Source organism: Protopterus annectens, chromosome 13.part0 (assembly GCF_019279795.1).
Source record: "Protopterus annectens isolate FY-2018-M chromosome 13.part0, PAN1.0, whole genome shotgun sequence".
Lineage (NCBI taxonomy): Eukaryota > Metazoa > Chordata > Ceratodontiformes > Protopteridae > Protopterus > Protopterus annectens.
In genome coordinates this window covers 927,541,994-927,569,960 of record NC_056747.1, presented here as the reverse complement: position 1 = coordinate 927,569,960, position 27,967 = coordinate 927,541,994, and the positions used below count along the sequence as shown (strand labels likewise).

The 27,967-nt window shown below is 39.5% G+C and overlaps 1 protein-coding gene across 2 annotated transcripts in view; it reads left to right on the top strand.

Annotated features, from left to right (window-relative positions):
- Positions 1-27,967, top strand: part of WNK4 (WNK lysine deficient protein kinase 4) — an 895,969-nt gene that overhangs the window by 548,811 nt on the left and 319,191 nt on the right. For both annotated transcript variants that reach the window (XM_044054689.1, XM_044054688.1), the window contains exon 5: positions 16,689-16,777. In XM_044054689.1, the coding sequence (XP_043910624.1) occupies positions 16,689-16,777 (89 nt within the window). The remainder of the gene's footprint in view (positions 1-16,688; positions 16,778-27,967) is intronic.

Here is a 27,967-nt window from a genome sequence, read left to right as displayed (position 1 = left end):
GACTGCAGGGAGGACATGCAGACTCCACACAGAAGGCACTCCAGCTGAGAATCGAACAGGAGAACCTCTTGCTGTGAGGCAACAATGCTAAATATCTGAAAACATCAGTATATTGGTGCCTCTGCAGTTTGAGTTTTGGAGATTATAGATATATGGCCAGATTCAATAAAGCCTACATGGTCCATTCACACAGTGGGCATAAGTGGCTCTACACGGTGTATAGAGCCTTGTACCACTACGCAAACAAGGTAAACATTGTGGCATGCAAATTGCAGCATAAGCAGCTGAACTGTATGCTAATCAACCAGTCCAAGATGGAGAAGCTTTTCAAAAGCTATATAGCAACAGTGCTGGTTTTCCCTGCAAATTGCAAAACCTATTGGAATATAGCCACAGAAGTCTACACAGAAACAATGTTAGTGGCTGCTGTTGCTTTAATTCATGTGTATGTGCAACAGGCTGAAGTCTATGCTCCTGCTGCTGCCCATAGACCAAGACCAAGAAGAAGAAGTGTTTTCAGACCCCGAGTAACTTATCACAATCTACATGATGTGGAACTTGTAGATCGCTACAGCGTGGATAGAGACACACTACAGCAACTCTGCAACCTCTGTCATCCTCAACTCAGAGGCAAACTGAGGGGATCTCATCCTAGTGGAGAAAAAGGTATGTGTAACACTTAGAATCTTAGCTACAGGTATCTTTCGGAGACCAACAGGGACATGCTGGGGCTATCACAGGTATCAGCATCTAGGATCCTCCATCAATTCTTGAATGCTATGCTTCAACATGCTAGTGACCACATATATTTTTCCTGTATGCCTGAGGATAGGGCCAGAAGTATGCAGGAGTTCTACTCTGTGGCACACTACCCTGAAGTACTGAGTGCCATAGATTGCACATATGTAGAAATTAAGGCACCACCCGGGGAACAGGGAAGACTCTACATTAATAAAAAGGGCTTCCACTCTGTTAACTGCCTAGTCATGTGTAATGCCAAGGGAATCATCTTGAACATTTGTCCTGGCAATCCAGTCAGTTACCACGACTCACATACAGTATTTGGCACACCTTCCAACTGTATCAGATGTTCACTGGGGGGATATTCCACAGGGTCATTTACTGGGGGGTGCAGGTTATGCACTGGAACTGTGGCTGATGACATTCACACCTGCTGAAGAACGCCATAATGAAGAACATGCTCAAACCAGAAGTATCCTACAGCATGTGTTTGGTTTGCTGTCCCTGAAACAGTAGCACCAGTGTCAAGAACATGCTATTCTGCACTTTCCTGGGAGCTGTCTTGATCCCTGACAGTGAACAGGAACTCTTTGTTTGCTGTTAGTGGTGGGTCTATAGCAGCCTCCCCTCCCAGTACTCATCTGATCATGGGCCACTGCAGCTGCTCTCCTCCGTGCAGATGAGATCATGTCAGTGGCTCTGTGGTGTACCTTGTCACATGTCCTGCTGTGGTCTCCACTGCATTAAAGTCTGCAACAGTCTACTGCCAAATTTGCATTCTGCCTGTCATATCTCCATGTCCATTCTCAACCAGGAAGGCACCATTTCGCCTAAAAGCTTTAACAATTACCTGATTCTCACGGTCAGTGAGGGGTAGTTTATGAGGATTGAGACACCTGGGTGGCATAGTACTAGGGGTCCTAAATGACAACACAAGGATAATGTACATAACTATCACATAACTACAAAATAACTGTTTCCAGATAAAACAGAAAAGGCAGCATTTCAGTAACACCCATTGGAGAAAACATAAAATGGTCTAGAGATGTGAAATATGAACAACAGGCTGGATGCAAAAAAGAGTAATAACAGCAACATATCCTTGTTTATGCCATAACAGAAAAGCAGCTTTGCTGCACCACCCCTAAAGGAACAGGCAAATGACGCATTTTGCTATCAAACCATCTTTGAAATGCTAAAAGTGCTATCAAATGAACTGTCTCTGAAACATGTCTACAGATTTAACACAGAACATTCCATGTTAAGGTACTGACAGTCATGTATCCCTGTGAAATGCCCTGACAAACATGCCCATGCCATCAGTACACTTCTAAGAAATATATACAGATAAACGTGTAAATGTCTTTGCTAATCGAAATATATATATAAAACTATTAAACAGACTTTTCTTAATTACATTTAACATATGCAGTCTGCAACTGACAAAATGCAAGCATACCTTCTCAAGTTCAGTAATCCTCTGTGCAGATATATCCCAAAGTAATAGCCTCTTTTTTGTGTTCTCTACATAAACAAGTCTCTTCACTTTCAGTTTCCCTAGCTACAGGGTTGCCTTTTTATGGTGTAGATTCAGGTCTGTCAGCACACTGAAGATTCAAATGAGGTGTGACCTTATTAGAATTGCTAAATCCAAAATACTTGGCTCCATGCAGCTGATGTAAGCATAGTGCAGGCATTCCCTCAGTGGTTGTTTTTAATGAATTGCAACAGTGAGTGATTACTGGTAAGGAGAAAGAAAGCAAAACAGCAATTCAGAGTGCCCTACATCCAGTGGTTGTGTCAGGTTAGACTTACAAAGTGTTAGATGCAATTTTGTCAAGGTTGGAAATGTAAGCAAGTAGCACACAATTCACAGGTTATGTTTATTAACATCCAACCTCCCCTTCATTTGTTGGCAACTGCATGTTATATTATTGACATTTAATATCCTCACACATTTTAAGGACAATGATATAGAATGTCTTACAGATTGCATGTCTCAGATTACTGGTCAGATAAGAGAAGCATGACCAGCAAACACAGAGAGATAAGACAGAGAAACATATCTGCAAGCAATACTCATAACTGGCTGTGTGATCACTTAGTCCACTACATCCAAAAATAATAAATGTACAAACAACACTTGTATGGTTTCATATTACTGTAGATGATGTTGCAGTTGGTTGTATTTAGAATAATGTCAGTTCCTTGCTCTACAGCTGTTTGTGTGGCAAAGAGGGATAAGGCACCCTTCCTGTGTTCTGAAGGTTCATTGGAGTGAGAGTTCAAATCCAGACCTGTGTAGAAATATTTCATGTGTACTAACAAATATTTTGTAGTGTTTATTTCATAGATTGCTTTTCTTCATTTGAACTACTTTTTCCCCTCTTATTTATGTTTCATTTCCCTGCTGCAAAGCTGTTTGTGTGACAAAGAATGATAAGGCGCCCTTACTGTGTTCTGAAGGTTCACTGGAGTGAGAGTTTAAATGCAGACCTATGTAGAAATATCTCACATGTACTAACACTTTGTAGTGTATATGTCATAGATTGCTTTTCTTCATTTCAACTACTTTTCCCTTTTTTTTGTCTTTTTTTTCTTTTTTTGGGGGGATGCAGTGTTTCTGCAATGTGCCGCTTAGCACAAACATGGGAAATGGAGAAGTGAATTTTAGGTTTGGTTGTGCTCATCTCATTTGCACAAAGCACAATAGTGCACAAATTGGATAGTGGCCCACCCAGGAAGCTGACAGAACACCTGCAAACAGGGCTTCTGTAAAAGGGCAAAGGTCAAAAACAATACATTGTTGCAATTTCTGTGTTCCATCGCACACCTGAGCTTAGCAGAGTTGCGTGGCAGTTATCAAGGTTCCTCAACTCCTGCAGATAGGACTCAGACAGTCAATAATTGAAACCGGATACATTCAATTAATTCTGTTGGGCACCGCGCAAACCCACTAAGCCGTGTTGAATGGCAGTTAACACAGAGACCTTAAGAATGATTAGGAAACTTGAAAGTGTCATACAACTAGTCCTGTGGCAGCAGGTGTAAGTGTAGGATTGGAATACAGATGGTCCTGGGTTCTAGTACAGGGTGTGCAATCTATTTTTACTGTTGTGATGGTGCAGTTTATAAAAATTAACTGAAAATAGACAAGTGTCATATAAACAGTCTTGTGGCAACAGGTGTAAGTGTAAGACTGTCTTACATATGGTCGTGGGTTCTAATACAGGATATGCCATATACTTGTACTGTTGTTCCACTTCCTATTGCATACCCTGTCAATTATAACACTTTAGATAGTGGAGATGATATGAATTATATGTATGAGGGAAGAGATACAATTATTGTGTTTTCAGATGTATGACTGAGGATATGCTGTCTACTATATTTCTGTAAGTATAATTCTGCTGTCTGGACTTGCATGGGCTTCACAATTACATAAGACACATACACAACTGGATCTATATCCAGTAACCGTGTCAGGTCAGACATACATATGTAACAGCTCAAACTGTCACCTGTATTTATGTATGATTCCAGACTATGTCTGTGCAGCTCTTCTTCTGTGGCAAAGATGGAAAATCAACACTGTGGAAGAAAATGTCTTATCCCTTATGCCTAGGTTTGAATCCCACACTGTAAAAGTAAATTTTCCTCAGTGTATAAAGACAAAAAAAGTGTCAAGTTATTACATTTATGCCCCCAGTGCAAGTCTGCAAACTTAACTCACCTAACAGTTAGCTTCCAATTTCCAGTATATATTTCCAGGCTACATTAGTAGATACCCCAAAAAAAAAAACTCCCATGCATAGCTCTCCATTTCACACACACATCTTCTTGACACACTTGATTTGGTCCAATTGGCTGTACAAAATGATTATATTATTGTCACCCCTCTGCCTGGAGGTGACAGTCCAAATTCGGGTAATATTTTGTACATATGATCAGTTTTTACTGTTGAAGTAATGAATAACAACTGTTATTTCTTACCTCCCTCCTGCACATTCCTGTATTGCTTTCCCTTTGTTCTTCTCCCTGCTTGCACCCCATATCACCCCTTACTATCTACTCCATTTTATCCCCTATAATCTGGTCAAAAAACAGGATCACACACAACACATATAAGTAGAAGAAAAAGCAAGAATTCCATCACATTTTAGCCTCTGTGTTTGCACAGAATTTCACATTACACAACAATGCCAAGCAATGATGAACAGCTGTACAATGCTGCAGTCACCTCCGCACAATGTCGCTTAACCCCACTGTGCTATGCCAACACACAGCAACACAAGTACTATGAAGAATTCATGTCACTGCATTATCACTGTTAAGTTAAAAGTATTTAAAAATATTAGATATCAGATACTCTTAGCTTTAAACATAGTATCACCTGAGCTCAAAAAGAAGCTTGTCAATGCCTTTACACCTACTGCTACAGAGTCAGTTAAGCAGCAGGTGTGTTTCATAGACTCACTAACTCACAACTCGTGTTTTCTCCTTACTTAACTACGCGCAAACAGGAAAAGCATTGGAAATGTGCAAACACTTTGCCAACCATTGTGCAAACCCGCTACTTACTGCTCTTTGGAAAAATAAATGTTATGTATTACTGCTGTTTACTGTCCATTTCCTGTCTATGACATGAAATTACATGTGGAAACATAACAAACTGAAGGCCCTATCTAACAATATGTCACATATTTATAATACAGCCATGTGTTGCCTCACCCCAAGCACTGCAACCCTAGTGTCTCAGTACTTTTTTTCACACATGTATCACCTGCACTACAGAAATTAATATCAAATGTTGTGTATATGCAATGCACACAAATCTGTTAACATGCAGAAATTATCTGCAAGGCTAGGGATGGAATTAGCATGGACCTTATTCACAGGGACATACGTGATCCTCAACACACTTGACCAGACCCATTTTGCTTTTGTCAAGGGCAGCGCATACTAATTAAACCTAGTGGACTTCCTTGATACTGACCTCAAAGACCTGTTTGAGGGATAACAGGACATACTGCCTATGTTGAGTTATCCCATCTGGGGATTAATCCATACACTACTAGATGGATAGCCAAATGGCTCACTGACAGAACACACACTGTCAAAGTTAGGGACTGCACCTCCACCACCAAACCACTTACCAGTGGAATACCACAAGGATCTATGCTGGGCCCTCAACTGTTTGGAAACTATTTCTCTGAAGTCCAGGCAAAGGTAGATGGCCTGTGGCTTACCAAGTTTGTAGATGACTGTCAACTGGACGTAATCATATAGAATCTCCAGTTATGTTAGCATATTACAGAATGGGCTGACACAGACAAATGATTGGTGCTAAACTCATGGACTGAACCTTAAAGCAAAAAATGCCTCATTGTCCCCTTTCACAATGAAGTGCCCCTGCTAATTATGTTATACATAGCACCCCCTCTAAGCTCAAACATAGTGCTGTGAGCCTTGGAAACGCATATTGATAGCAATCTACACTTCAATCACTATGTGTCCAAAGTAGTGAGTAACACATTCTACACTGCACACCTCACAAATAAGGTCATCACATCCAAGACTAGGGAGGTCATAGTTCTGTTGACTCTACCCTTATCAGACCATTAATTGAGTACAATGCTGCCTTCAGACACCTGCAGCAACTGGAAAAAACACAGAGGTTTGTGACTGGGAGAATCCAGGGCCTCCAAAACATGACATGCATGGAAAGACTGAAAGACCTGTCTCTGTACTCAGTATCATGCAGGCTGCTAAGAGGTGACCTATGCCTGGCCTACAGAGCAGTCTCAGACCCTGCCCTACAGGAAATGCTGGATATCTGCAAATCAAATGGCTCAATAATAACTTGCTCCAGGATCTCAACCAACCTGTGACATAAACAGAACATGCTGGGGAGACAGATGTATCTCCCAGCGATTGCAACTCCTCTGTAATAGACTTCTACTGCATGTGAAGCAGTGCTCCTCAAAAACCCTATTCAAATGCAACTTTGACAACTGGATGGGTGATTGTAAATTCACACCTGGGATGGCACCTATTTCCCTCATGGACACGGCCAATCGGTGCTGATCACAAAATCGCTCTGCTAACAGCGACCATCTAACTATACTTAATAGGGGTACTTGTGTTTTTACATGGCTAAGCTTGTAAATGCCCTTAGGCTAGTAACCTCCTATGAACCTTTGAAGCTATAAATCTATGCAGGCCTCCCAACATCTTTTGTCCTACATGCCCTGCTGATGTCATCCACTATAAGTTGAACTGCAGTCTTGTAAAAGTCAGACTTGCACCGTGGGCTTGGTAAATTACTGAGTTCTGCAGCCTGTATACTTAGGTAGGGGTTCTGTTCTCACTGCAGTCAATTGTGTGGGTGTCTCTAGTCAGAAGAGCAGAAGTGTGTATCCTACAGTTACCACTTCAGTCCCATGGATTGACAGTATTTTGATACTTACACATGCCTACACATCCATTTCATGCAGGCCTACCAATATCTTCTCTCCAACATTTGCTGTTGATGTCATCCACTAAACGTTGAACTGCAGTCTTCTAAAAGTCAGACTAGTGCCGTGGGCTTAGTAAAGTACTGTAGCCTGTGTACTTAGATAGGTAGGGATTCTGTTTTCACTGCAGTCAACTGTGTATGTGTGTGTGTGTGTGTGTGTGTGTGTGTGTGTGTGTGTGTGTGTGTGTGTGTGCGTGCACATGTCTAGCCAGAAGAGCAGAAGTGTGTATCCTACAGTTACCACTCCAATCCCATGGATTGAAAGTATTTTGATATTTGCACATATCTATACATCCATTCATGCAGGCCTCTTGGTGAGTTACCAATGTGGTCTCTTCAGCTGCTGCATGTGTCTGGTGAAGTACATGCAAAACAGAGTCTTATACTCTATATTACTGTTATGATGAGGTTTGAGTACACGGCTGTAATATAATCCTGAGATCTGAATACGATGGCATGACTTGTGATGTGCACAGCACAGGCTTTTGATACCAGTGTGGACACTTGGTGGTCGAAGTTCAGAGTGCTGTGTACTTGTGTTGTCAGTGCTTGCATCCCTGAGTTTCAGCATAGCGGGACTGTTGTCAATGCTGTAATTAGCAGGGAATTCCACTTTGCAGAAGACCAAAATAAAGACACATTTTTGCATTTATTTGTAGACCATGTGGCTTTGTCACCAATCATTGTCTGTGTTAGCCCCTCCTGTAGTATGTTATCATCAAAGGCGGACTCAGTGATTGCACCCAGTATGCAAGAATAAACAAATGCGATAAGCCAAAAGCCATATACTTTAGCCTGAACTGTCAAGAAATAGATTCTAAACAGTAAAGGGCCAAACACAGATCCCTGGGGTACACCAATGGTGACAGCTCTGCTGGTACAGGTTGATTCACCAACTTTCACCATGTGCGTTCTGTCAGTAAGCCATTTGGTTACCCATCTAGTGACATGAGGTTTAATCCCCAGCTGGAAGAATTTATCAATGATCCCTGCATGGGGGATTGCGTTCAAACCCTGGGCCAGTTCAGGATACCCACTATGCACTGTCTTCCCTTCATCCATGCTTATCATACAGAATCAGTGGGCTGTGACAATATCATAGATCACCAGTCACAAGACTCATCACATACACCTTCCTGACAGTTGAATGCATACCTCAACATACCTCCACACAGACCGTTGCTGTAGAAGGGTTTTTTCAACATGCATCCATGTGAGTTGGGGGGAGACAGCACCCAATGCATGCATGCATAGAGACATCCTGACTCTCCTCATCTGTGAGATAGACCAACATGTCATCATGGACCTTTCCTAAATGGACACTAGTGATATCCCGGCTGTGTGCAACAGACCTGTGAGAGTTGTTAATACTATGTCATGCCTGTTAGATCTGTTAGATGTCCTCAAAGAGGTCATCGAGGCCATGCATGATGATAACATTATCAACCTTTTGAAGTTAACAACAACAAGGCACTTGACACAAATCCACACTGAGATATTCACTCAACACTGTCAGATGTGGCCATATACACCTGTATAATCAGGTGTGTACACCAGTATATCACATACATGGCATCTAACTATGTTGACATTTGTGAAGAGACCTATATCACAGGTCCAGTATCAGAGCTATACATCAGGGCTGACTGCTAGGCCCTTTCCTGTCCATTATTTAATTGACAGACATCACAGGTGACATACACATCCTGTGTCCAAACAGCTGTCTGAAGGACTACAGACTTTGGGCAATCATTGACTCCAACTGTGATATTAGTATAATACAGACAGTATCTGTACACACCAAAGAATGCTACTATATATGATGTACCAAGTCACTCCAAATAAGTCTTGACTGTTAGGTTGCACTTACCATTTGGATAATAATATTGCACAGTAATAATTGGACACCCTTTTAAGGGCCTTTGAGTAGCTGATAAATATTAGCTGGGTGGTGGCAGTGATTTCTACAGTACAGTCTGGGTAAAAGGGGCACAGCTGGAGAACATGTGCCAGCCTTCCCCAAGAGTGTCTGTGTGGTTGTATAAACTCTTATCACAAGGTTTACTATTGTTTGTTCAAATGGCAAAATATTTGCCGTTCGAAACAACGAAAAGTAAACCCAAACAGAAACATTCCGACCGGCCACAATGTTGACCCAAATGATCAACACATTTGAGTCAACATTGTTACCAAAACCATCATGTGAGAGCCATATAGGAGCTGATGTAAATCAGACTCCTATATGACATATCACATTTTTGCAGGGGGACTGCACCCCCCCAGGCCCCCCGCTACTAATATATTCTAACTCCGGGATCACACTGCAGTGGGGATATGGATGAATTTCCAATCCCCATTGTACAGCAATCTCCATGCAGATAGTCAAATACACTTATGCGTATGCACTACTGCATTCGCATAAGTGTGTTCAACTATCCCATCCATTTATGTTTTGTGCACGACATTCTGAATTTCAGCAGCAGTGCTGCCGACAGACTGTCATTGGCACAAACCATAGTAAACCTTATCTCAAAGTTTGTGTGTGTCAGCTACTTGGGCAGTGACATGAAGCACTGGTTGGACAGAGAGGGTGCTGGAGGTTTTAGCTTGCCCAGCTGGCTGAGATCTGGACCCTATAGCTGTGCCAGTGGGGAGTCTTATTGGGGAACTGGAGAGAAAGGGAGAAACTAGCCCCACACTGACTGTGATCTCTGTGTGCTCTTAAGGGAAATTGTACTTTACTGTGTGCGTATTTATTATCCTTTACCTATATGGACACCTATATGGATGTGGTGAGAGAAGACATGCAGGCGGTTGGTGTGAAAGAGCATGATGCAGAGGACAGGAAGAAATGGAAACAGATGATCTGCTGTGGCGACCCCTAACGGGAACAGCCAAAAGAAGATGATGATGATGATCATGACCTATAGGGACACCCCTCACTGTTGTTATTGGTGAAGATTGAGGCTCCTTGATTGCTGGGCCAGTGCACGGGCATCACACCATCTTGCTGAGATATTAATTGGGTTTTATAGCATGTAGCACATTGAGCAGAAAAAAGTGCTAGTAGTAACACCTCACAGAGTGTGGACTGTTGTAATGCAAAGATATGCAGTCAAGCAAAGGCAGAAACAGTGTAGTATACAGCACATTCAAATGAGTACATAATGGTGTGAAAATGAGGATCCTCACACACTTGAGACACATGGAGCATTCAAATGACAGCACCCAGATGCTTGAAATAGAAATGTATAAAACATGAGCACTGTGCTGTAAAGCAGTCATTTTAAATGTTGAGTTTTGGAGTGTACATGACAGTAGTGATGTCTGGAGGAGCAGCACTAGCAGAGAAGTATGTGTCAGTAGCCATTGTCAAAATTAATACCAGCAATGCTGCACATAGTGACTGTCCACACCAGTGAAGAAGATACAGTCAATATCTGAGAAGCCACCAGCTCAAAGACCACACTGTGGATAATTTCTGGCTGGTCAAGGAGGCCTAGATGACCTGTGGTGTCCACATGCTGATTCAAGGGGGAGGAGTGGCATGCCCTTTCCTATAGATACTGAGGTTAGATTATGTGGTGGCTTAACCTTCTTGCCTACAAAGACCTTTCAATGACATATGGGGTACACAGTAGGCATGCTGCACAGATAAGAGACATGAATCCTTAACGAGTTCATTGACATTATGCTACACCAACCTGGAAGAATGTGCCAGTCCATAGTACTGCTGAGTTTGTATTTGTAACATATATGAGCAATTATTTTTACCACTGTCAGCAGATCAAGTTATGGAAAAGTAGGAGATGAGGCTATGATCACATCATACTCCACTTGATGATGCCTTTGGTTCTGGACTACCAGTAGCTAACAAGTCTGCTTCACAGCAGGTGAACAATGACCCTCTATTACAGGTGGTCTAGAGGACTGTCCACTTCTCAGGATGGTCGCAGTGCTCCTGTTTTGCATGTAGACCAGAGGGCATGCTGCTGGTGTCCTGACATAAGGTGCAGAGGCTAATAACTCTCAAGGTATGCCAATAATTGGATGCATGCCTTGGCAATGTGCAACACCTTCTGGCATGGCCTGTAGAGTCATGTGACCAGCAGGCCCATTTCACTAGATCACTAATGGAACAACCAGCCCACAGCATTGGTCATCCATGTGAGTGATGCCCTGGGTTTGTTGCCTTCTGGGCCAACCTGACATCTAATCATGCCAGGACCTTTCTCTATTCCCATATTGGTGTTTTCCTCCATTACATTTCATACCCCATCTGCTATTTATTGTCCAACCTTCCCAATCACCACTTGTCCACCCTCTATATGCCTGTATCCATTTAGTATCTTCCCTACTTTTTTTTAGTCTGTTGTATTCTTATCTGCTCTTCTTCTTCCATCCCATCCACAGCCATCCCTAATTTACCACTTTTATGAAGCTTGCAAAAGTACCTCTTTCCCTGAAAAAAAACTTTTCTTCCTTTGTTTGCTGTTCTCTGCTTTTGTACTCATACTTTCCTGTCTACCCCATTTCCATCCCATTTATATCATGAACTGAACTGCCAGTTTGCTGTGCACACCCACTGTGGTCTTTCCTGTGGCCACTGTGCTGCCCTTCTTCTGGTGGATGAGCATAAGATGCAGCTGTGTGGCACTACATTGCACACATGGGCATGCACTGAGAAACCATCTCTAGCTTGTCTGCTTGTCTTCATTGTGATGTCCATCACATTAGTCACACTTCCTACTGTAGCACTGCTCTAGTCATAGGGCAACCTAGATCTGTTTATGCCATTATTGTTATGCTTCTCTTTAATTATGTGTTCCTTTGCTAAGACTTCTAACACTGTTCAATATTTAATACGTCTGATTAGCTCAGTGGGACTTCATGCAGCAAACTCCTCAAAAATTATCACTGCTGATGTGTGCAGTGCTTGTCTGTGAACCCAGGCCATTGCCTAGGTTATTATTTCAATCTATAGATACTTGTGCTGATTTCATCTAATGTTTGCAGTTTTTGTATATTTAGATTTACTTTTGGACTTAAGTCTATTTAATATTATATATGGCTCATGTTATATAAGCAGGAAATTCATGTTGCAGTGCCTAACATACTGCATTTTTTGTTTATTCTGGTTTATATCATCTACGTTCCAGGCTGTGGCCAACATTTGAGGCCAGAATCATTTATTTATGTGGTATCTATTAAATAAGCAAAATAAACAAGGAATTGCAAAAGATCTGCAGTTAGCTATAGTTCCTGCTTTTCTGTATGTCAGTCCACCCACTCAACAATGAGGATTATAAATTCTATCTTGCTAAGCCTGCCACAGAGTTGTAATGACTTGTATGTAACCTGTATGTCTGCAGCAGAAAGGTAAATACCATACCTTACCTCCCAGTCAACTTACCAGAGTCAGGTAAGGGGCTTCATCTCTATGAGTCTGTTATAGTAAGTTAAGAACTGCCCTTGACGTCTGTCTAACACAGAAATATAAAGACCACTCCTCCACCTTCCTGAAGCATGCCAGTAAAGATGTCTATATTAGTTCGCTGAAAGTTATTTTCAGTGAACACCTATTCATTAACACATATTCAGTGAAACTCACTTCCTGAATTTTCCAAGGGCAATGAAGTCGTTGGCCAACTACACAACTTTGCCCTTTTCCCCACTGTAGTGCGATCTCGGAGTTGGTATATGTAGTTAGTGGGCCCCCCACATTGGGGGGGGTGTGGGGACAAAACCCCCCTACTTGGGTGGGTTTGATTTAGTTAGTTGTGGGTTCTGTTGTGCTGTAGGGCAATTGTTTCATTGCCCTTGAAAAATTCAGCGAATCTCAGAAGTGATTTTCTCTGAATATGTGTCAATGAATAGGTGTTCACTAATAATAACTTTCAGAGAACTAATATAGACCCAGTAAAGACTGTACCCTACTCACTCTGCCACAAAGCTGTATAGTTAACTTCCTAGGTGCAAGAGGTAAGGACTGCTGTGTGCCTGAAACACACCAACATATACTCAAAGACTACTCCCCATCTGTCTGCTACAGAGATGTAGGAAATGTGACTCAATCAGCAAGGAGATATATCTATAGTTACATATTTGTTCATTTAGTCCCTCTTCTCACTGTGTACAGTGACAGTCAGGGCCACCTTCCAGAGCTGAGAGCCAGTTCCTTCAACAACAGAACTATGATGAGTCATAACACTCTTAGAGAAATGACATCATTAACCACATGTATAAATTTATTAACTGTAAACCTACACAGGAGTATGCACAGAGGTCAGTCTAATTTATGATGTGCACATGTACATTAGATTTTTCTTTGTTCCTGCAATATTATAGAATGTAATGGTCTGATGTGGCGCAAAAATGAGTCTCTGTCCGAGGGAGTGCCTAATAACCTGGGATAATTAAGGATGAATTTCTGGGAAAGTCCCAGGGAGCTGGAGGGGAAATGTCTAACAGCCTGTGCTAATGAAGTTTACATTTACTGGGAAAAATAACAGTATTTTAATGGGTTGGTTGACATTGCTGTTTAAGTATTAAAACCATGACACATGCAGTTTGTGACATAATATGTTTAAAAAACCTGTCCATGGAACCCTGTTACAAGCATTGAAGAAAAGTATGAATGCCAAAAAGGAGAAAAATCAGCACCAAAAACTCTTGAGAGATCTAGAGCAAGCAATAGATGCAAAAGTAGGCACTGTGGAGGACTTCAGGGCTTCACAAATCACATGAACAGTCTTAACATCCAAAAATATATTAAACAAATCGCACAGATAAAATGCTTTAAGTGGTTCACTGCGTTTTTGTCCAAACTACTGGACTTCATCAGATAGCAAGTAGATAACAAATCAAAGTATGTATATACCCTCCTAAAATCATTAAACAATTAAATAAAATCATTAAAACAAATGCTGTTTGGGTTTTAAAGAGAAAGTGCAAAGTAAAGCACTGAAAAAGGGGAGTGAAACATCACATAATCTACCCAGCTTGTTAAAACCTGTAAAACTAATACCATCATAAGGTGCAGATATAAAAATCCTACTATAAAAATATATACATATGACGAAAAACTAAATACAAATGCTACTGCAGTTTAAACCTTGTATAAAAAAAATATAAAATTACATAAAAAATGTGTACCTGTAAGAATGTAAATCAATACATTGAACTGCTTCAAACATACAAAACATTTAATAAAGCCCATTAATATGAATAAATAAATAATATGATCATAAGTAAATGTGTACGTGTAATAAAATTGACATTCACTGTTTATATATGCTGGTCCTTATAATATAGTCTAGGTGCTCTAACTTTCAACACTGGGGTAATGGAGACGTGTTCATTCAGACCCGGATACCTACTGGCTTCTAAAATAATTTGCCAACAAATTTCTCTGTACTCAGCCCTTCATCTCCCATGGTTCCCCCCTAGGGTCTTTTGAGATTTTCTGCACCACAAGGAAAGTAAAAAAGGCCTGCGTGCAACCTATGGTGTGCTTATAAAGTGCATTTGTTTCATCTTTCCTGGAGAGAGCATAAGAGTGTTCATACATTCTCTTCAGCTTATGCTTAGTCTTCCGCAAATAGAATGCTTCACAAGATGAAACTAATGCATTTACTTTCCTTATGCTGGAGAAAATCTCAAAAGACCCTAGGGGGCCATGGGAGACGAGGACTGAATATAGAGAAATTTATTGCCAAATTATTTTAGAGGCCAGTAGGTATCCTGGTCTGAATGAACATGTCTCCATTATTCCAGTGTTGAAAGCTAGAACAGCCAGACTATAATATAAGGACGAACATATATAAACAGTGAATGTCAATTTTATTATATGTACACATTTATTTATGATCATATTTATTTATTTATTCATATTAATGGGTTTTATTAAATGTTTTGTATGTTTGAAGAAGTTCAATGTATTGATTTACATTTTTATAGGTACACACTTTTTATGTAATTTTAGATTTACTTTTTTATGCAAGGTTTAAACTGCAATAACATTTGAATTTAGTTTTATGTCATATGTACATATTTTTATGGTAGAATTTGTATACTTGCACCTTGTGATGGTAGTAGTTTTATAGGTTTTAACAAGTTGGGTAGATAATGTGATGTTTCACTCCCCTTTTCCAGTGGTTTACTTCACACTTTCTCTTTAAAACCCAAACAGTGTTTTTTAATGCTTTTAATTGTTTAATTGATTTTAACAGGGTATATAAATGCTTCGATTCGTTATCTACTTGCTATCTGATGAAGTCTGGTAGTTTGGATGAAAACGTGGTTAACCAAATAAAGTGTTTATATTTTTATCTGTGTGATTTGTTAAAAATATTTGGATTTTAAGACTGTTCGTTTGGTTTGTGAAACCCTGAAGTACTCAGCAGTGCCTACTTCTGTATTTATTGAAAAGAAGTATTTCTTTACTGGGTTGGCAATGTAAATGTTTTTGTCTTGAGCATTTATAAACAGATGTTGCAATATGAAGTGCACTAGAAGAACTGTTGTAATAATGCTGTATGAGTGTGTGTGTGTGTGTGTGTGTGTGTGTGTGTGTGTGTGTGTGTGTGTGTGTGTGTGTGTGTGTGTGTGTGTGTATGTTGTGTACATTTTACTTTACATCATGCAGAAAACGTAGAACATAATAAGATTACTGAATACTTACACAGAGTCTGCCCAATAATCTGCAGAGATCAGTCTGATTTATGATATGCATATGCTGTTTCTCTGTTCCTGTATGTTCTTATATAATGTAATAGCCCAGCGTGGTATAGAAATTGCCCTCATTTGGAGGGAGTGAGAAGGGGATCAATGTCTCTGCTTATGGAAACAACATTTTTTAACATAGCTCCATTCTGTACTTGCCACGCAAATGCTGGTTGTTCATACAATGTTATAACTGATACTGTTCCACTGTTTGTTTTTCCCTGCAGAGCAATTTCAGCCCAGTATTAACAGTAACCTCAGATTGACATGTTGGATGAATAGTTTACAGACAACTATAATCTGCTGATCAAATAAAATTATCATGTTATTTAAATGTGATTTTTTTACAAATTTTTCCTTACAGCATGCCTTATTCATCAGTAATGGGAGATCCGTAATGGTTTCTTGGAAACAGCAGTAAATGTACCCTTAAGGCACATGCTGACCTTCTGGTCTCCATATTTATAAGTAGTGGAGATACAGTCATTGCTGACTGCCTGCTCACAGGCATTGAATTAATCTTTTTTCTAGAAAGTTGAGTTGGCAGAAGTGGGAGGGAGATTTACATTAGTAGAATACGAATGAACAAATTTGTATTTGATATGCTTTACCGTTATTGACCTTGCAAAGTACAAAAGTATCCCTTGAAAGCTGTTTTCCAAGATGTGACCATTCTAATACTCTTATGTTTCATGTTTTGTAGGGCGTGAAGCCTGACAGCTTTTACAAAGTCAAAGTCCCTGAGCTTAAGGAGATCATTGAAGGATGTATTCATATGAACAATCAGGAAAGGTATTACATTTCCTTTTCCAAACATGCTGTTTATTTATTTGGTTTTAAATTGTATCACATTTCCTTTTCTGAGCATGCTGTTTATTTGCTTAATTTTAAATACGTATCCATTACTGCATTTCTTTGTGGCTCCATAGTACAGTAAAGGGCCAGGCCATTCAGTTTCCATATTGTTCTTGGATTTATGGCCTTGATGTTTAATTGCTGTTCCTTTACCCTGATACTTTATGCACTTTCTGATTATTTATTTAAGATGTACTCTGATTGCAGCGCCATATGTTTTCAGATGATGGAGACAGGGAGGGATGTATACCAGGAAAAAACTGAAGGAGCTTTCTTTTTTTTCTTTGGTCAGAGTGACTCTAGCAAAAAAATTGAAAACTGTGTGAAATGGGCCTTACATATACCAAGTGGACAGCTGGAGTTTTACGGAAGGAACACACACTCATGCACTTACGCCTAGGGTCAATTTAGAGTATCCAATCCACCTACAGCATGTCTTTGGGATGTGGGAGGAAACCAGAGCACCGGGAGGAAACCCACGTGACCACAGGGAGGGCATGCAGACTCCGCACAGAAGGCACCACCCATTATATGTTCCTATAAATTAATTAAGACATGCACGCAGAAGGAGTTGAATGGCTGCAGACATGTTTTATTATAGCCATATGGAACAACAATTAAAAAATTGGTAGCAAAACAAAGGATGTGGTGCCAGTAGGTGATAGAAACTGTGTCCAACATCATTGTGTTAAGTATAATGGCGCGTAAGATCCAAACAACTAAACACAAATATATCTGATGAAGTTGCACATTGTTGCAAAACAAAAAAAGCCCCAAAATGCAAAACGTTTCACTTATATATTTTTGTGGTTCACTGTCACGCTGTTGGTTTTATCATTTTTAACTTTTTTTTGGATGGACATTTGGTCTAATCTACTGTAGCTTCCTTTCCTGAGACCTAGATGTTTTTGTATATATAAAGTTAAATCAAATTTAGATTCCATAGTTGGGCTTAAAGCAGGATTTCAGGGTACAAGCCATGATTCACACAAATCTGCTGATCTAATCACAGTACCTGTATCTATCCCTCATCATTAAATACAAGGCAACACTTGGCATGTTTCAGCACATCAGAGATCTCATAATAGCCCACCTTGCAGTCTGCCATAGAAAGTATGACTGAAGAATCACATGGCATTCCCTGGCCTATCAGCTTTTTAGAAGAACTAGCTAAAGTGCCATGTATTCTTCAACCCCTGCACACATGCACGCGCACATACACACAGACACACACACACACACACACACACACACACACACACACACACACACACACACACACAATCTCTCACTCTCTGTCTCTCTTAGCCATACCCTCCATTCATACCTCTGAACCTTTTGGTATAGGAAATCTGGACAAAGCCTAAAATAATGGGGGGGGGGGGCAAAAGCTCAAAAATAGGGACAGATTTTAAATAGTGCTCTTATAAACTTAGAAAGTTGCTAGAATAATAGAATTTGTGTTACCATGCATTTTTCTGAAGGATATGAAGTCTGAAACTCAAATGTATGTTATTAAAAGTTTAATTTTCAGTGGTCTGCCAGAAAACCACAAATTTTATAGAGAACTGGCCAAATATATGATGCAAAAATCTGGACAGCTGAGAGGTGTGCGTCATACCTCTCAACCTCTTAGTGCAATAAATGTGGACAAAGCCTAAAATAATGTGGGGACAAAGACTCAAAAAATAGGAACAGATTTTAAATAGTGCTCTTATAAACTTGCAAAGTTGCCAGAATAACAGGATTTGTGTTACCATGCATGTTCTGAAGGATCTGAAGTCTGAAACTCAAATTTATCTCATTATTTCATGACTTCAGTCCTCAGATCATCCCAGTGATTTGCCAGAAAACCACAAATTTTAAGAGGAACAGACCAAAAATATGAGCCATACATCTGGACATTCTGCAAAAATCTGGACAGTTGAGAGGTATGGTGTGCCTCCATTACCAGTCCTGTCTCTTGCTTATGTGATTGTACATCTTAATTCTTAGCTGACTACCCTCATTGGAACAGGTGAAAACCTAAAAAAAATGAGGAAAGCTGAATATTATTTAACCTTCATGTTAATGAAGCTCTGACCTTTTGGCTACCTTGTCTTAGGACACATGAAAAGTACAAGACAGGCTCAGTAAGAAGTGACTTGGCTTATGGTGGTTTAGGATGGCAGAAGATGTGGGGTCTGAAGGACAATAGGGGAGCCTCAGAGGAGAATAAGGAAGTTAAGGATAGCAGTGGATTGACTAGTCAGGTGACAAAGGGCAGAGTGCGAATGGAAAGATGGAGGCAGTGAGAGTTCACCAGATCAGATGCAATGGTAAAGAGCACAGGAGAAGAAATGCGGTCAGTAAGAGGATATGGGAGGCTAGCTAGAGCAGTACAAGCATGTGGTATGGCACGGAGTAGGGGAAGGTATGGGATACAGCTATGAAAGAAAGAACAAAGAGAAGGAGCCCAAGGTAGAAGGACAAGTGTAGATAATATTTCAAAATGATGAAGGGGTAGAACAGGAGAGAAGTAGGCAGGGAGAAGCAGTCAATCAAATGGAAGGGGTGTAGGATGAAAACAAAGACCTATAGGAAGAGTACAAGAGACATGGGAAAAGGAGAGAGATGGGAAAGAGAGAGGATTAGGGAGTATAATGACTGTTGCAATGGACAATGGAGAAGAGCAGGACAGCACATTGAGGGAGGCAACCCTTCCAAACAGTGAGGGGGACTGGAAGCAATGGTGGAACTGCTGAGGGGGGTGCTGCAGACACAGACTGGAAGTGACACATGGAAGAACCAATGTGTGGGCAAATAAGAAGGTTTTTGGTGCCTGGAAACTCAAACACCAAGGGCATTAAACTTATCGGCAACAGATAGATTACAGTGGGAAACTAGAAGGAGGTGATGAAGGTAGTCTCCAAGAGATTATTGTAGATGCATGTTTTAGTGCATATGGGCAAGACTGACCTGACAGAGGTTAGCAAAGTATTCAGTGATTAACATTTGTTCTTTCTCAGATCCAGGAACTAGAGATCATGCATGACTTCCAGTCACTGTTGGTGTGAAGTTTGCCATTTCTTATTATGTCATCACAGGTTTTCTCTGGATACTTTACTTTTCTCCCATCCCCAGAAAATATTCTGTTTGACTTACTATTCTAAACTGTCAACATATATTTCATTCACCCTTGCTGCTGTGGCCAAGTTCATATGTGAATAGGGCCTGAGATAGGCCATTTCACTTACCAGGTTAACAAATAAAATAAGAGAAGATGGTTGTCATAGCAACAGGTAGGACCAAGGAGTTGGCAGAGAAATGGCAGAGTAAGGGGTGGGTAGTAGCACTCTGAGAAGAGTTATCTATGCCAGTAGCCAGCACACTGACAAAAGAGAGAGGATTAGGGGATATAATGACTGTTGCAATGGACAATGGAGAAGAGCGGAAGTTGTAGGACAATGGGGATATGTGGCACAGAAACTAGCACAGTGTCAGGGACAGGCTCCATTGTAGTCTGGATGGGACAGTGGTGCTGAGAGCTGGGGTGGAATGGTGCATCACAATGGCCATAACTTTAAAGAATCCACTGCTAGTCCACGGAAAATATCAACACACATCACAGTCTCTCAGCAACAACTACCCATAACTGACACCTCAACTTACAGACTTTCTTTACACGTGTAATTATCAAGTTACAAGTGAATGAAGCAACATGAAATAATCTTAAACAATTTTCAAGGGGCAAGTCTTACTGCACCTCCACCCCCTTCTGCAACACCCAACTACTTTATTATTCTAATTTCTAGGTTATTACCCTGGGAAAAAGAGTGATCACTGATGAGCAGTATAAATCCTGTCCCACTCTTTCTCAAGGAGGCTTAGATATTAGCGCACAGAAAATAAAGTACATTGTATGCATTAAAATATTGTTACATGGAAAACAAGCAGCAGCATGTGAGCATCAGACACGTCAAACTATTATAATCGGACAACTGTGTTACATGCAGCTTGACTGTAAACTAAGATTTTAACTATGATAGGGGTACAGGTGTTACAGGCACTCAGGCAGTAAATGGAAGAAATAAAAAGACAAGAAACATAGCTGAAAAACAAATGTGTAGCACACAGCAATGCAAGGAGTCTCAGTAGGAAGATAGTACCCATTTCACAAAGAAGAGGAGAGGGAAGGTTCCCATCAAACCCAAACAGTTTTAAACATGTCAACCTATTTATTTATTATTTATTTATTTGTCTTTTGTCAACCAGGTTGGTCCACTGGGCTGGTGGCCCATTTCACTGGAGGCCAGAGGAGAAAAGCTGCACAACAAAAAATAACAATAAACAAAGTTTACATTACAAGTAATGTGAAATTGTATACATAACTACATGCATTCAAGCCATATGTGAATATGAGTACATAGCAACATACATACATGTGGTAGTGGAAGTTAACAAAGCATAATATTTAGCAAAAACAATAGCTAAAAAGTACAAGAAGTAGAAACCTGTAATAAAAATAAAGATTTACAATAGGCATCAGAAAAAAAAGCTCTTAAACATCTTTAATTTTCCTGGTGCTGCAGTTTTCCTGCTTTAAAGGTTGCTTTTGTACATTTATCAAGACCAAATGACATTCTTATATTATCTGAAAAAGTTTTGACAGCTTGCAGTTGTACTTTCAGTTCCTCATCTGATGAGCTATACAGTTTTAAATCTTCAACAAAAAGAGAATGAGAAGTCTTTACACTTTGTTGTTTTCTACGAGCCAAATTATAGCCATGGCCTAAGCTGTTAAGTAGACAGATTAATGGGTTAAGGGCAAAGCAGAATAGCAGCACTGACAGAGACTCACCCTAGAATATCCCCCTTTGAATTGTTATGCCTGGGATAATAATTTGTCCTTTATCGTGGCTTAATTGCAAAGTGGTCTCCCACTGTTTCATGGTCACTGTAATGTAATCGATCAGTGTAGGGCGTATCTTATACATTTTTATGCACTCTTTTATCCATGAATGTGGGATACTATCAAATGCTTTTCTTAGTCAAGCTATGCCATACTTAGATTCTTCCCATTTTTACAGTTTTCCACTATGACTTTATTTAACAACAAATGATCCTTTGTTCCATATGAATTTCTTTTATTGCCCTTTTGTTCTACAGCCATAATTGAGTTTTCTTCTAAATGACTATAAATTCTGTCTGCATCAATTCCTGTGTAAAATTTATATGTCATTGGAAGGCAAGTTATCGGTCTATAGTTTTTAGGGTAGCTTGCAGGTTCACGCCTAAGTAGGAGCATTGTTTTCCTGTTGTTAGCCAGGTTGGTGTCTGTTCAGAGTGCGCATACAAATAGTTCTTACTCATATCTAAATCTTTGCGCAAAGATGTTAATACTTTTAACCAGAAGTTAGGTACTGGATCTGGGCCTGCGGTTTTCCAGTTGGAGGCTTTTCTTAACTTTATTTCAATCTCTCTGGCTGTTACTTCATCCAGTTTCATATCCTGTACCTTTAAACGTCTTATTCTTTCTTTTACATCTATCCATTTAGCATCTTTGTTATGTTCCACAGGATCTTCATAAATACTTCTCCAAAATGTATCTATTTCTTCTTTTTTGGTGGTCTTTCAATTCCTCCTACCTTGTTTCCCAACTCTGTAAAACTTTTTTAGGTCATCATAAATTGCTTATTTTGTACTTTTCCTTTATATTTATCTGAGTATCTTCTAAGTTTTTCCACCTGTGCTGAGATTTTTAGCTTGTTATTTGCGAAAGTGCATGATAGATCCTGGTCTGTTCTAATATTGTGCATTGCTTTTATTACGTTTATCTTTCTTAGTATTTTTGTTGATCTGTTCCCTCTTCTATATTCTTGTAACAGTGACACTTCTAGTCTTAACTGCTTTATAGTTTTCTCTATTCGATATTTCCATGATGGTATTTAATTTTCTCTTTCCTTTCCCTCACTACCCTGTGTTCTTGTGTTAGAATTTTATCAGTTATTAATTTAGCCACAGAGTAGTATAACCTGTTTACTTCTGTGATATCTTATGGATCTTGATGGACAGTTCTAATTACTGTGTTTATTTGTTTTATCAAACTTCTGACTTTTTGGATTGTATTGACCTTCAGGAGTTTATTTCTTTCATTGATCTTAATATGTTTATCTCTATTAAATCAAGCAACTCCTCTTAGCTCATTTTCTTCTAAATTAAGGGCACATTTTTTATTTTCCATGTCCTGCAGGCATTCTATATAAAGTTCTATAGCATCTTCCTGTGGCACATTTTCTTCAGTTTCATCCTGTGCCATCCGTTGCTCTGTCATATGGGAATTCATTGGCCTATCACTCCTCAACATTGACTGTGTCAGAGTTTCCAGTCTCCTGTTCTTTCCCTTGCTGTTCAGTTTCAAGTGAATGTTTATACTGGTTTCCTGAGGAAGGCTCCAACATGTCTTCATATGGCACCTGACCAAATGCTTCCCATTCTACTGGTTTCCCTTAATTTGGATATCCATTGCTCTAGCCTGTTGTGGTGCTTTCTGCATTAGATTTTCTGCACTGAATCCTTCATTATGCAGGTACTCCATAACCACAGTTTCTATTTCTTTAACTTCCGCATTACTAATCTCATTTTCTACTTTTCCTCTTTGTCTTCTTGTTTATTGTATTGTAAAGTTTTTCATATCTGGATTCCTTTGCCTGTATTTCTCTTCACATGTCTTTGGTGCTGCTGTTTTTGTCTTGGTTAATTTTGCTTTCTCCTTTGCATAAATATCACACCATATTAAATCTCGTTTTCTTTCCCATGTCTATAGTTCTTCTTTAGATGTTTCCTGATCTTCCTGTTTCTCCTTACTTTGTGGACTCGCTCCATCTTGCTGTGATGTAACTTGTGTTAGACTTTCTACACCAAATCCTTCACTTCGCAGGCACTCCATAACTTCAACTTCCATTTTGTAACTTCTACTTTATTAATCTTCTTTTCTACATTCCATCTTTGTGATATTATTTTCTTCATTGTGACATTTTCCATATCTGGATGCCTTTGCCTGTATTTCTCTTCACCTTTGCCTGTATTTCTCTTCAAATATCTTTGGGGCTGCCTTCTTTATATTGATTAATTTGGCTTTCTCTTTTGCATAAATATTGCACCATATCAAATCTTTCTTTCTTTCCCATGTCCATATTTCTTTTTTGTACTTTTCAAAAATCTCTAGGTTTTGTTGTTTATATTTTCACACTTCCTCAGATGCTTCTTTTTCCAAACACATCAGTGTTTCTTGTTCTATATACTGTTTTTCACAAGTCTGTTGTATTAATGAATACAAATTTTTATTTGAAGCTTCTGACAGTTTTTCTTGTGGGAGTATTTTTCTTTCCTCTAATTTCTCTCGTAATTATTTTGTATATCTTGTGTCTGGAAATTCTGGGGTTTTGTATAATAGTAACAATACATAATTTCTTTCTTATCCTCAATAGTCCACTTTATCATCTTTATGGCTCTTCTTTGGCTATCAGTTTTTGTGATTTTTGTGGACTACTACTTCCTTCTACAACAGGGGGGCCATCCTCCACCTGGGCCTGGTCTGACCCCATTGTAGGAATGTTTCCGTATTTTGAGGATTCTACACTGTCATCTTTTCCAGTCCTGGCACCAGTGTGCCTACCAGGATTGGGCACTTTTTTATCCTGGGTCTTGTGCACTCAGCTATCTTTTTAAAATGTTAACCTACTTCTGTCCATAATATATGCTATATAAATGTAGTGTATATATCAGTATCGTCTTGGTGAGATTTGACTCACCAAGACTTGAGGATGAATTCTGTTTCAGCAATACTACACTCCTTTGCTTGCTGACTTATCATCTCTCCATTCAGGCCCTCTTCTGGCTCAGTATAGGTGACAATGAGCTCTGCACACAGTTGTGCATTGCATTTGAGAATGAGGATATAGCTAAAGAATGCCTTGTGGTTGTCCTTGTCCTGGGAGGCCAATTTTACCTCAGATTTGGCTTTGGTAGAATTTATTTCTCCTCTGAGCTATTTGTTTAATTAATGAGAGTGCTTTTATCCTGCTAGGTGCTACACCTCTTAATTTTTTAAATGATTTTCTTCCTTCTGTTATACAGCCTGTTGATACTGTGATTCCACCAGGGTAGATTGTTTTTTGTTTTAGTTCTGTACTTTTCCTGGTGGGTAAAACTGCCTCAATGTATTTGTATAGGGTTTCTGTGAACAGTTCTACATAGGCAGCAGTTTTCTCAGGGTTTATGGGGGCTTGAAATTTTGCCAGGTTATCACTTACTGGTGATGGAGTGGATACAATATATGCAGAGACTAGAGGCGATAGAGCTGTTCTCTTTAGAAAGCATATGAGACTAAGGGGCATGATATGAGTACACAGTATCATGTCAGGGAATATAAATGAGTCATCCTGAACAGCAACTACAGAAAGATAAGGGTGGAGAGCAGACAACAACGGTAGGCACCAAATGCTTCTTGGGTCTACAAAGAATTTCTTCACAGAGAAGATTGTGGACTCCTAGAATGGACTTTTGGAACTAGTAGAGGAGAAAGAATTCATGAAGGCATTCAAAATGGCACAGGACAGTTGGAGAAGACGTGAGAGAGAAGATGGAGATGAAAGGAGGGTAAAATGTTAAATGTCACTTAAATGGTAAACTTGACAGGCTTGTTGTCTCACATCATCTTAAAATTTGTAATATAGTAAAATAATTCCAACGAACATTCAGGGTTGATTTTGAAACTTATCTTTCTAACACTCCCACTTCTGTCTTTTAAACAACAGTCTAACTTGTGCAGCCTAAGTATAAGGAAAAAGCTGATACCAGAAGAAAACATGATCCAAAATAGCATAAAGTCATGTAATCACCCAATATATGAAACTTATGAGATGATTTGTACCCCTACTATCATCACTAATTCTAAACATAGAATTGGGATTCATACTTGCAAATGTCCACAAAGAGGCTATGTGTAGAGACAGTATATATTCTCAGGGCCCCAGATACACTCTTACCAGAAGAATAAGTGCCAAGCCAGTGATGTCACAACAGTTTCTTATCACTATACCAGACATATAGGGTTATGATCTGCTTTCTGATCACAGTGAATTTGTTATGTCTTTATGTATGTCAAAAAATTAATCTTGAGAGTGAAGGAAAGCAAAGTTCAAGAGGTGAATCTTAACATCCATGCTAAGAATGCATAGTAGGGAGATATTTGGAGAAACCTGTGTGTAGCTCCTCATAGTTCATGGAGCTTCAGCTGTTCTGATACACTGCAAGTTGAGGAAAAAAAGAGTAGGAGATCAAAATGTTTTGCAGTTTTAAAAGCATAAAACAGTGCTGCCATATGAACAGTGGCCAGAAGCCAAGTGGACCTCTAGTAGACTGACAGCTTTAAAAGCTGTTAAACACTTCTTCATACCTTTATATGGCAGCAAGAATTGTTTAACAGCTTTTAAAGATGTTACTGTTTCACAATGGTGCTCCATGGTGAATACTTTGTATGGTCTAGCATGAGCTGAAAGTATAGCATCTCTGAACCTCTTTGATGTCAGAGTGGGTACATAATAAGTGTTTTTTTTCCCAGCTTCAGCATGCAGTCTGCATGCTTCATGCCCTACATTTTTGTAATATCATTCAAGGGCATTTTTGTAATCTTCTATAAAGACTGATTTTTGAACTCAGCTCTACTAGAAACGTTAAGGTATTTGCTGCTGGCATGAATGTAGACATAGGATTCATGAGTCTTTTTAGCACTTAACAATGTTTCTTTGTACAACACCTAATAGGTTCATAGGTAAGTACTAGGCTAACTGCCCTTGCGGATAATTTTAAGACTAGACAATTTCACTTTTGTGCTTGAAATAACTTATCCCATTGGGTAATAAATTGGCCTTACCCATCCCATGGCCAATAATTATACATATTACCCTTAATGAGAATAACTAGAATCATACCATAGATAATTTGAGGGGACCCATGCATGAGATAAAGCATTTAGGAGCTTCTGCCCAATAGCAGTACAGGGACAGTCCTGTGGTAAATTTTCTGTTTCTCATCTATCGATTTAAGTTGCGTTTGAATATGGACAAAGATGAACTTTGTTTTATGTGAATGGGGAATCTGTTCCAGAGCAGCGGTATCCTCTGTGAGATATAACTGTCCCTCCAAACTGTACTTTTGATGTTGCAGAGGAGGTATAGATCCCTAGACCAAGTATTTGTGATGTCATTTAACCTGCTGACATGCAGTAAATCCATCATTAATGGGTCAGAGGATGCGGTGTATGCCAGACACAGGTCACCTCTTAACGGTCTATAGGGCACTAACTATAGTGAATATAGCTTTGTGTGTGTCCGTGAAATACATGTCATTTAGGCCTTGTATCCTTTTAGGAAAGCATCTCTGTCGGTGTTCCAGTTGTTGCATGTCTAGACAGATACATGCCAAAGGGGGCATTATAATCAATGACTGGTCTAAAGAGAGCTGAGTAAATGGGGTCAATGACATCCCTAGATCTAGTCACAGCCCTTTTGTTTATAAGCTGTGCAATATAGGAGGACTTTCTCACAATGAACACATTTTGGTCAAAAGTTAGGTTACTGTCCACATAAGTTCTCTAATCCCGAACAACTGGGTCACCTCTTAGGTACATATTGTCAATGTACTAGTTCCCTGCGGTAGATGACTTCCTAAAGGGAAATCCTGGGAAAAAGTTGCCATTTAGGTATTTCTGCTTTTGCGATTTTTGTCTCGCAAAAATGAAGTTTGGGTATATGAGGTTTGACGTTTAGAAGTAGCTCCATTCATGCATGTGTAATTAACAGGAACACTGGCTTCTGGTTAGTTGGTTTATCCTTTTCTCTCCCTCAGAATGGAAATGGTATGTGCTAACTGTAATGCGAGTTCCATAAACTTGATTGGCTTTATTGATGTAATGTGTCATATTACACAAATGTAGGATTCGTTGCTAACTGCAACTGAATGTTTTCATCAGGATGTATGTATGTATTCAGCAGTATGTTTTTATTCTAATCTCAGAAAAAATAAAAACGTATATATATATTTTGACTTGGCAGGCATTAGAAGACTGCTTTTCTTTCTTCCATG